The sequence below is a fragment of the Haliotis asinina genome, chromosome 6 (assembly GCF_037392515.1).
Source record: "Haliotis asinina isolate JCU_RB_2024 chromosome 6, JCU_Hal_asi_v2, whole genome shotgun sequence".
In the NCBI taxonomy this organism is placed as follows: domain Eukaryota; kingdom Metazoa; phylum Mollusca; class Gastropoda; order Lepetellida; family Haliotidae; genus Haliotis; species Haliotis asinina.
The window spans coordinates 16,566,813-16,579,285 of NC_090285.1; the positions used below are offsets into that span (position 1 = coordinate 16,566,813).

A 12,473-nucleotide genomic window follows, 5' to 3' on the forward strand; every position below is an offset into this window, starting at 1 on the left:
CCACTATTATCTCAGACCAAGCTAAAGTGCTTAAAATTGCCTTTCAAAATAGGCTTCATCGTAAATGTCGCCATTTTTCAAACTGTACAAAATCGAGATTCACAGCGTTATTTGCAGTATGTTTTGAAATGTGAAAATCGGATAATTACTGTGAGTAATGAATTTCAAAAATAGCACATTAATGATCACTGATATCAAGTTTTCATGTAACCAGGAATGATAATTCTGAAACGTCACCGATGTACCAAGAATCGGTTGGGATGTTTTCGAAAATACACTTACACGAACGCCGAAGTGCGCTTTCTGCCATATTGGATAGTGTTTACAAAATCACGTTTCGAGAAGGCTGGTATTGAGAAGCCTATTACATCATGTATACTTCATAGTTAGCTGCGACAAATGCATCATTGAATTCCCCAAGCATCTTAGAATCAAATTACAAATGGGCTTTGTCACCAATACCAACTGTTTAGACAAAACGAAACGAAATATACTTTGTATGGAAACGAACGCTGTGCTCGAAAGACAGCGCTTGACTGAAATGTAAACACAAAAAAAATTCCAATTTTACACTGCGTAGCATTTTCGGAAATTTTCCAACATCCAGCCCTCTAATCATTGCTTACAATGGCTCAATACGGTTAGTATATTCAGGGGAAGAGGATCGTGGTAAAAAAAATAGCAAATTGAAAATAGATACAATGAAATAATTTGGTAATTCATAAGAAACTGTCAAACTGTTAGTGCAGTGTGACGCCATGACTGACGCAAAATCACGCAGAACGACAACGGTACTTATCGGCATTTGTGGCTTCTTCCGTCATTTACAATGTAAACGACAAGAACATATCACAATACACAGATAGTCAGAATAATTCTGATTACTTACATCTCACATTTATACACGAAAGATCCCTGAATCAAGCAACACGTCGTCGCAAAATCCTGTGTACCCTTCTCAGTGAAGCTGCCATTTTGAAAGAAATCGGTCATCGGTAGTGATGTCACACGTCAACATTGTTGCACATATTAGGCAATTTCTTTGAGGTGAAAGTCGGTTGAACAAGAGTAAACACAATGCCCATACCATTCCGATTGCACTTTTAGTATTGTGATGTATATTTTGCGCATCGTTCAGATATCTTTTCATGAAATTGATATCAGTATCTACATATATCCATGTTCAACACCATATCATGTGTGGATATAAGGTATCCGTTTTTTTTCTTTGAAAGCTTTTGATTGTTTGAATAATATTTACATGGGAAATTGACTCAGTAAGTGTATTATACCACATTTGAAGCCTCTACACAAGTGTTGAAAGATCACTCGCAGCCATTACTGCAACATGTGCTTTAGTTCCCGTGATGTGCAATATTCAATACGTTGGGACAAATATTGCAGTTTCATATCAACAGGTTAATAAACAGTGATTTAATTCCAACTTATCCGTAAAACGGATAATATTAATGAAAATGATTTGTACATTTTATCAAATGTAGGGGCACACATACTACTATTTAAAGGAATTGTCTTGTTCATTGTATTGGTTTGAGTCGTTTTTACAGACAAAACTATTATGAATATTAATTGACCAGGTGCGAGTTTGTCAAAACGTTTCATGATTCATTATCATTTTTTTCGATAATAAAGTCAGTTCAAATGCGATTAAAATATATCTGATGGCAGAATGTCTCACTCAAACAATATTTATACGGATCTTAATTTGGACAAGCCTTACGTCCATTTTCTAATACTTCTTTACTGAAAAAGCGATCTCTGTACCTTTCATTGCATACTTATGAAGGGAATTGATTTCATAATCATGAGAAGAAAAGTCTTTTTCCTAAATGAATACTCAATGAATATTCAGGTTTTGTGAAATTTTCATTTACGCTAAATTGATGCAGGTGCGCGTGTTGCTCACAATAAGATATGTAGTAAAACCGTGTAAATGTTGATATATTCAGGACACTATTTCAGTGATAAAACCATTCATTTTATATTTTGGCTAAAAAGTGTTGAATTCTGACACAGAGGCCGAGATCTTTTACACATTGAGTGGAAATTAGGTTAGATATATACTATTCAGCAACCAGAGTAGTCTTTTTCCGACGTCACAAAGTGCACAAAACATGACGTGACCTCAACTAAAATATGTTGCATTATTTTCAGTTATTACATTACGTTTGAAAATGTGGCTGTTACTCCGTTAATAATGATGGAAAATTAATAAAAATACATACACACAAACAGGAGAATATGGCAATCTAAGAACTAAAATATGTATCAGATAGGGACATCCAAATCGCTATTGCCTGCTTTTTGATGTAGTACACTTGCATCTTTTCTTACAAATTGTGAAACTACCAAAAGGTATCCTCTCACATTGGGGAAATTTGTATTGGAATAGTTCGGTTCACTGTGAACAAAACATCACGAAAATATACTGTCCATATCCACAGCAAATTCTCTCCATGTGATCGGAGTTACATTGACCTAATGTAAACCATAGTTGAGTTATGCCCCCTTATCTTTATACGTGCATGACCTCTCTGTCGACGTTTGACGTCATAGTAGAAAATCGATTTTTGACATTTATTGCAGGTCATTTTTAATTTTGTGAGTATGACGTTATGCATTAGCACATACATCCATTTCATATACACTTATGTAGTTCAGATATCAAACTGTATTTTCTTCGCTCACACTTTCCGTAAAGATGCCAAATTAAAAAAATCGTAGCAGAGTGCTTTTATTGGTGCACGATAAAAAACTGAGAAATTTACTGTTTTTTAACGCACACAAAAGTTTTGGACAACTTTTAGCAGTGTCTATTTCTCAAACCACTGAGGTAGCCGCAATTATATTTATACCAACGGATAGGAAATTAAATATTCTACATGTCTGTGCAATTTCATAGCCGTACGCAGATCCAGAACCACGCGAGCGCAAATCTCGCACAACGTTCACTTTTCAAACCTTATGAAAATGCGCGTCTGAAAAAAAACTCGGCATCCAGGGGGTTAACGCATGCCTGATGCAACAAAAAAAGAGTTGTTAAAAGATGAATAAATATACTTGGCTTCATCATACCTTTTCCTCCACTGTTGTTTTGAGTTTACTTGCTGTATCTGCAACCGTCTTCCCCGCAGCCTTGCCGAAGCTGAACAGGAAGCCTACCAAACAAAGACACTCTAGTAAGTACGAGGAACATTTGAGTCAATTTATAGACACCGCACAATGGGGAAGCGCCAGATGGTAATGACATTAGTTTATTTACAGTATGTCATAATACATGTGAGTGAGTGAGTGAGTGAGTGAGTGAGTGAGTGAGTGAGTGAGTGAGTGAGTTGAATCCAAGCTCGATGTTATTCAGAGAGTTGATGGCGACAAAACCTTTTCAGATGTCAGCTGGTTGCATGTCTTAAATATTATTCACTGTAAGCCAACTAAATACCATTGCAGTCCAAACATAATAAGACACAGTAAAGGGCCACTTTTTTTTCAAGTCCACACTGCCTCAATTCATTTGATGGTCAATTTCCTTTCTAAATTTCTTTTTAGTGACAACGCAAAGATGTAATAATTAAGTGGGATTTATGTTACCAACATTTGAGCTATATCACAGCTGGGGATTCCAGAAATTTGAACACACTGCAAAAATTTTGAGAACTGAAATCCAGGCCTTCACCATGGTGAGCAGATACTTTAACCACTAGGCTACCCCTCCTCCTCCCCCTCCTATGCATGAGTAATTTATGTGACACTGGCTGCTGATCAGATAAAGTTGGATAAGTGTATGGGACCAATGTGCCACCTGGTCTTGTTTGGTGTTTTTTAGTTCATGTCAACATGCACTTTGAGTGAGTTTAATCAATCCCCTAAATCAAGCTTGGGAAAGGCCTTAAGTCAAAATACATTAAGTGCCAAGAGCATTTGATCATTTTACAAATAGATACACTTCTCATTTGAGAAATGTTACGTGACAGAGCTTAAATTGCTTTTTTAAGGATAGACAAATAAAATGTAAAACTATTTCTTCATATTGTTTCTACAGTACACACATAAGCTTTGAAACTTTGAAATTTTTACGAGTCTCCCTGTATTAGTAAGTGAGTAAACAGTAGTTATTAGTAAACAGAAAGAAAATGTCTGTTTGTAGCCATCTAACCAGTCAAGTTGGTATCTAATGCTAAACTGAAATGTTTACAACTATTATCATCCACATTCCCTTAAAAACATCACACTGAGAGTGATATTACCTGCACCAATGTAATGTTTTACTGTAGGACAAATAATCATGACTTTGTGGGCCAGATCCAATTGTTCAAATGAAGCTCAAAGCTACTAACAAACAGTTGGATAAAACTGTCTTAAGGTTATTTCTCTGTATCCCTAAAACTTACACAATTGCCTATAGAATATGTCAAACAAACAACATCAGCTTAACTGGGTGTTAAGTGACATGCATACCAGGATATCCAGAAAGACTTTGCAAAAATATAAATAACTGCTGAATGAGATCAGACTGTAGATGTCAAATAGGTTGTTCAGCCAGGAATGACAATGGCCTTCGACTCACCTGGTATGAAATGCATGGGCTGCCTACAGGCACGGGGGTAATCTTAAAGATATTTTATGTTTTTATATTTTTTTTTATATGTGTTGAATATGTCTTATTTATAGATTAACATCTCATGTGTCTGTCTTTCAGAAAGTTACTGTTGAGATATGAAAAAGTATATATCCCTAAAAAGCTAAAGTCAGCCAGTGTATTAAATGTCTCAAAATATTGGTTGCACGAACACACGAAGATCGACAGGACTGGATGTAATTTGTGTACTGCTATGACATGCACTCCCCGTCCCCTGAAGGAGTATTATATCTTAGCTGTTATCTCGATGTCCTCAGTCAAACATTTGCATCATCAGATTTCACTTTTGAGATGACCCCCGACACCTGCTTCTTTTTGTAGTGATACTGAGACTCCACTGTAGCTACCTCCTTCATAGTTTCAATATTAAAGTTATTAGATTTTACATCTGTGATTGTCTATAATGCAGCTAAGTCTAATTTCAAACTTATTTTGCATAAAGCCATGGTCTGTTCCAAATTAGTTACTTTGGACTTTAAAAACCTATCCTGCTCATTTCTGCACTAATCTCTCCTTAGTAAAGTCCTTTCTTTATATTTTATATCTCCCTACCATTAAGACTGTGGTTAGGCAGAACTTAGTTTAACACTACATATTTCACACTTTCACATATTATCTACATATAAGCACACTAGAGTGCAGTCATATTTCAATATATATGATTTGTTAGAAGTTTTCAAGGTGTTTCCAGCATTGTACTCATGATCACTGAAGTTGAACAGGCATTCTTGCACATGTCAAAACATTTAACAAAACAAGAACTTGATCCATTTACGGTAGACAGATGAAATGTGTTCTCAAGACGGTTTCCCTGAGTACAAGAGTCTACCTTAGAGTGAGTGAGTTTAGTTTTATGCCACATTCAGCAATATTCCAGCTGTATGGCGGTAGTATGTAAATAATCGAGCCTGGACCAGACAATCCAGTGATCAACAGCATGAGCATTGATCTGCGCAAATGGGCACCTATGACAATCTATGTCAACCAAGTCAGCGAGCCTGATCACCCGATCTCGTTAGTCGCCTCTTAAGACAAGCATAGTCTCCTTTTATGGCAAGCATGGGTTGCTGAAGGCCTATTCTACCCTGGGACCTTCACGGGTTGATCTACCTTAGAGGAGTTCACTCATTCCCATGCCTGACTGACCCTGGATTTAATAGGGTCAGTTGCTTCAAATAGTACCTCAGAGCCATCTCTCGTGGAATGTTCTGTCTCTCTGTCAGATGGACATGATAACTTTTGTGCATTGATTAAAGTATTACAGTCATAAATTCTTTAAAAAGATTCTGCATACTTGCATAAAATTATATTTAGACTGTAACAATGAAACTCACAAGAAGTAAAAAACCCAAACCCAATACATAAATACAATCAAGTTGTGTTAATCCGACATCTGTTTATCCCACAATTGCCTTTATCCGACGGTAACAAATTGAAAACGTAATTTAGTCTCAATTATTTAGTCCAACATCCTTTTAAATCTGCAACGGAAGACGTCAGATTACTGAGACTTGACAGTAGTTACTTAATACATTTAATACTATCATCATACTAGTTTTAATATCAACACACCTGAATACAGAGACCATGCACAGATAAAATCATCATGATCCTTTTCTGTGAGTATTTACTGTGCTCAAGCACAGATCCTAATTTATAGGGTTTTTTTATACCTCAAAAGATCAAATCCATTCCATAATGAATTGAATTCAGTAACACATGCAGTCATGTGATTATTGATTAACTAATTGAGCAAACTTCATGAAAGACCAATGTTTTTTCTACACAATATACACCGTCTGAAGAGTTATTTATTGCGAGCGACTATTGATCTTGGAATTCACACATATAGATGCCCTATTCACAGTAGGTTTTCACTATCAAAGGAGGTACCGACAGTTCATTTCTAAACATTTGCTATGATTTATCAATAGTTCATTTCTAAGTACGTCAAGGTGAAGAACCATTGCAAAATACATTCATTTCTTTATGAGGTAATATCTTAAGGGCAATGAATGGTTGGAAATCTTCCATCAGGATTATCATCTACCTGCAGTTGTGCAGAGGCACTGCACCTTTTTTGAGGGAAATGACGTCACCACCTCTATCATTTCTTTTCCATCTGAGTGCTATGTGATTGAATAGTTAATCTGAGCTGTCATTCCCATAGCATTCAAAACAGAGATATGGTATAGTCTGTTTGCAGTGAATTTCAGTGAATTTCACTTTAAACAAAAAAGTAAATAAGTGAAATTAAGATTGTGAATCTTCATAATTTTACCTTGCCAAATGGACTATGAAATCTCTGAATTTTATTGATTAAAGCTCAGAGCTCTAGACAATGTTTTCAAGCAATTGGGTATTTACTCCCATGTCTGTTTATGTATGAGTAATTGCAGTTTTTGAGGAGTAACTAGCATTTTGTATACTCCCACTAGTCAAAAGAATCGAGTACTTTTACTCAGAGCTTCTTATCCTTATTGGGTAATTAACTAAATATATAAACATAAATATATCTCAACAGACGAAACGTTTCTAGTATTATCATATTGCCAAACAGATGGCAGCCATTTCTAAATACTGAACGTGGCAGTCATGTGACTATTAAAGTAAACCCTGGACAGGGGCTACAGCTATATAATGTTATGTGTATATATAGGCATCGCCTTCCATTTGCTAATGCTGTTGTGGAGTTCAGGCGATCATGAGCAAGGCGATTTCGTTAGTAGATTAAAATATGCAAAGTATTATAGACCTATTGGGTTTTAAGTGATTCTTACGCGTTTCTTGTACTCCCAGATTTGTAATTAATCGAGTAAATGTGATTCTCATTGAGTAAAATACGCAAATACGCACCCTATCTGGAGCTCGGAAAGCTGTTTAACAAATATCATAGTTTCAAATCACCATTACTGGTTTGTATTACAAGGGGGTAAGTGCAGTAGTTGGAACAGTGAAACAAATGCACATGCTGTATGTGATGAGTGTTACTTATACCACCCTACTTATTGTTTCAGTCAATGTGCACCATACAAAGGCACCACTCTAGGGCCATAAGAACTTACACCACTACAATGACTACTGTATATAATGTTAGCCAAACAAACGGTAACCACGTGAACAGGAATATCTTATTTGTTCATAATCAGCATGCCAACTAAAACAATAAGTCTTTGATTAAAACATATAAGGTTTAGAGAGTTCGTGGTTAAACACATCAATTAGAGTTAAAAAAAAGACAAGACAACCAAGTGGTTGATAGTGTCAGCATCGATCCAAGCTGGGTGCAATATTCCCAGAACCTAAGCCAATCAGATATTAAACACCGATCATTTAGGCCAAGACCTATCTGGAAGAACTATTATATAAAACCATCAAAAATGAGCAGTGGACAAGCTAGGGCCAACGGTGTCTATTCGAGGGACAGTATGAGTTTGACAGTTACATAAACTACCAGCGAAGCTGCATGCTGTAAAACCATCAGCTCAATATATTAGGCCACACTTGAAGTTTTTTTCACTCAGGAACATAAACAGAGGATACTAAATGATCTTCTGTGCAATAATATTTTTATTGAACGAGCTAATGATTTGGTATCAAACGACTGAAAGTGAGTTTACTTTAGTATTCTGTTTATTACTCTCCAACATAAATTACCAGAAATGGCCTACAGTGTTATGAATCTCAGCTTTCTGCAAGTCAAGCAACATCTAATGCCATTGTGAGTTATTATCATTGTGACCTCCCTGTAAACCATCATTATGATCATCATGTTATATGTCTAGTGTAAATATATTACATCGCTATATCTTCCATGGGCGTGTTATAATGTAAGTTAAGTTAACTACAGTATGGTTCAAAATTATTGAGAATAGCTAAAGCATTTCATATTATTAAACGAGAACAAATCAGAGAAAATTGAATGTATTGTGAAAGTGAACTGACCTTTTCATGTTGTGTAGGTAACAAATTAATATTTTATCAAGTCTCCTTGAGCTTCACGGCACAGTCTAAGACGGGTAGGCATACTTTTTATCAGAGAGGTTAGTGTCTCGTGAGTTATGCTGTCCCAGTATCGGACCACTTCTCTCTTCATGTCTTCAATTTTTGTCAACCCCTTTTGATTCACACATTCCTTCATCATCCCCAAATGTTCTCAATGGGATTTAAGTCAGGACTATATGCAGGAAATGGTAATGCAGTCTCATTTTTCTCCTGAAACCACTGCTTGGCATGTTTTGCGGTGTGTTTAGGATCATTATCTTGCTGCAAAATCCAGTCATTTCCATAAAACACATGTGCACTTGGAAGGAGAAAATTATCTAATATGTTAGTGTAGCGTTGACTTGTCAGATTTCCCTCAAACACACACAGCGGGGTCGTTCCTAATAAGGATATCCCTCCCCATACATGAAACTTTGGGCTGTACTTAGATCGTCGATACAACGGTGCTGACGCAGACTTTGTCCATATTTTCACATTATTGGGATATACCCATATTGAGCTTTCATCAGTAAAAATCACATTTTCCCAGTCAAAGTTTTCATGTGCCAAACACCACTCAACACGCCTGTCTTTATGTTCTTGTTTCATGAGAGGAGAAGGAATTCCAGTCTTTTTCTCCCATCCAAGATCAATCAAATTTCTTCTAACTGTAGATTTTGATACAACTGTTGATCCCCTTTCTATCATTTCATACCTGATGTTGGAGATGCTTGCCCTTTGCTTTTTAGACGCTAAAATTCCCAGCCGGACGCGATCTGAGAAGTCCAATTTTCTGGGTCTCCCTGCTCCTTTCTGATGCCCAAAATCCTATCCCTCTTTAAAATTCTGCCTAATCCTATACACAGTTGAAAGAGGAGTTCCTGTTCTCTCTGCCAATGTATTTACATCATCAATTCCTTGATTACACAACTCAAAAATCAACCTTCTTTTATCTTCAGCACACATTGTTGACAGTGCTGAGGAAAATGACGTCTGCTATAAATTCAGGGGAGGTAACTCTAATTGTACTATACTCAGTAGGCCAAGATGAGTTACCTCCCTTATACCATTACCTAGTTTTAAGTATCAGTGAATCAATTGAGTTGTTAGGATAGCTCAAAGTAAGAAGAAAAATTCTCAATAATTATGAACCAGACTATACATCTTTTTGGAATCAGATGAAATCCCTACATCGACCATAAGCTCCACATAGAATCATAGTAATATCAGTGACTGGTGTTTATTGTAAATTACACCACTAACCTAACACAAACCACAAACTTAGTCTCAGTATTATATGTTACTTTCAAACCCTAGTAGGAAGTCGCGTCAGGTGACTTTTGAGCGACCAATGACCATCCAGTCAAACACGAGACGGCCAAATGGATGCATCCAATCAGACAAGGCTATACTTTTTAGTGTTTGGCTGGACTTACAAAACTCAACAGTCACTGTCACTAATACCTCAACAAACAAAAATCTTCATAAAGCACAGGTACTTGACCTGCAGTATTAACGCTTTGGGTTTTTGGTCACATGGTTACCATTAGCCAATACTTCCACAAGATGACATCCTTGAATATTGACAAAAATGCTACTTCGGAAACATTCGGGTACAAACGTTTTTGAGGCAAAACATCAAGAGGTATGTGCGAATGTTCATGGTTTGGTAAGCTGTGTCCTGATTGGGCAATCTGAAAAGTTATCTGAAGCGACCTCATACTAGTGTTTGTTAGACTCGGTAGAGGATTATAACGAATAATCATGATAATACTGAGACCAAGTTTACGTAGACTGACCTTCACTTAACATGCCTATTTCATCTAGCTGTTTCACGGAAGGAAACTGGTGGCAACAATGGGAATATCTATCTGCCTCTATGTGAACCTTTGATGTGTATCAAAGATCACTTTAATCACTTCAACTTAGCTGCGAGCAGTGCAGATTTCATCAAGTGGTCAGTTTCTGGGGTTACAAACCACATCAAATGAACTTTTCACCTCAATTTCTATCTAGTCGGCATAAGATCTGAGACCGACTTGACCTTTGTACTTCTATTTATGTACTGCTGATTTCCTGCAGGCAAGAAACACAAAGGTCTAAATGAGGGATTAAAGGTTATTGATCTTTCTAAATAATATCAAGATAAATATAACCTGTTCTTATACATAATGTTACAATGTAACTTACATCATGTCACTGTCAATCAGGACATTGTCACAGTTAATGAGCTATATAATCACTGTTACTACAACTGTTGGTTGAAATTTGACTCTGGAATACTTTTTGGAATAATAACGATTTGAATCTGATTTTCAGAGCGAGCCAGTGGAAGCTTTAGGCTGATTTTACTTTTAGCAATATCGCGACAGGGGGAACCAAAAATGGGTTTCACTCAATGTACACATGGGCAATCGAACCCTGGTCTACAGTGTGACAAGTGAACACTTACACCACTAGGCTATCCTACACCCTCAGTCTCATTTAACATGCTGCGCAGAAAAAACTAACATGAACCATCAACTACAGGTTTGCCTCCATTGTTTTCAACATTTTCTAAGTAGTGGAGTCAGTATTACTGAAAACAAAAGAGCTTGAGTCAGAAAACTCTTCACAACTACAACTCATTATTAAAGTTTTTTTCAACAGGACCTGACATATGTCTAATGTCACACATCCTCAAGAACCATCTCAACAAGGCCAAATAAAAAAAATGTCGTGGTTCCCATTACATTGAAAGTTAAGGTAGGTGTGGTAGGATTTTGTTCACATTTTTTCAAAAGTAAAGTACAAAGTAAAAAACGTATTTCTTTTTATGTAATTGTTTATTCAAAAAAGCTTCGGTCATCATGTTGACTTTTTCTATCACCAGTATCAAAATGACTGATGTCAATCAATGGTACCTGAAAGCTTGTTCTATTCATACCGCTTAAAAACAATAAGGTCAACACCAGAATTCAAGGGTCAGTCGGGTAACTGGAACCACAACATTTTTTAGGCCCAAGGTATATGAATTTATGATAATACCAAAACTGATGTGTCGAGAGTTGCTGGATACAATCATGCTCAATGAAGCCCTTGGCATCATTGATTCTGGTAATCTTATCCTATCAAACAGGAAATGGAAATTGATGGAATCGCCCTGAGCTGGTTCACCTCCAACCTGGCTTGCTGGTCGCAGTCTATTGTGGTCAATGATGAAAGGTCACTTGCAGTGTCATTCAAGGTTCTTTCCTTAGTTTTGTGACCCTAGCAGAATCTTGACATCTTGTCTCAGACATATTGTTTTCTCATTAAAATTAAAATATTTCTTCAAAACAAAATAAATAAAGAAGTAGCCTGAACAATTCTGAATTCACAGCTAAGGCAATCTGGACTGGTCCAGTCACTCAAGACTTGAGATGGACTCCTTATCAGAAGCATTCTTGAGTGTCTGGGACACAGTCTGAGGAAACCTCTCCAAGGACTTATCTAGATCTGTTTCGTAGACAATAGCAATTCAGTTACAAGTCTGCAGCAAACGATAAAATTATAAGGACAATTTGGATTGAAACTTTACTACTTTCTCACACGCAAAAGATCCTTTTTGGGGACAATACCAGGATAGTGTTCACAGTCTGTCAGTCAATGTTTAAATCATAGATAAGTCACTGCCATGGGGGGTACATAATAGGAGTCTGCTACTGGACATGATGTAAGATCTGACAAATGACAGTTTATTATGACAGAACCCCTTCATGTTGTCGCATCAAGTCATAATTGAAAGATACTATCATTCAAACAAGTGGAGGTCTGGTTGTATTCAAGTCAAATGGTCTTCGAGCAACAGATA

General features: G+C 36.7%; 1 protein-coding gene across 5 annotated transcripts in view; it reads right to left on the bottom strand.

The window, feature by feature from the left end:
* Positions 1–12,473, bottom strand: part of LOC137286396 (synapse-associated protein 1-like) — a 67,585-nt gene that overhangs the window by 52,420 nt on the left and 2,692 nt on the right. For all 5 annotated transcript variants that reach the window (XM_067818237.1, XM_067818236.1, XM_067818240.1 and 2 more), the window contains exon 2: positions 3,097–3,179. In XM_067818237.1, the coding sequence (XP_067674338.1) occupies positions 3,097–3,179 (83 nt within the window). The remainder of the gene's footprint in view (positions 1–3,096; positions 3,180–12,473) is intronic.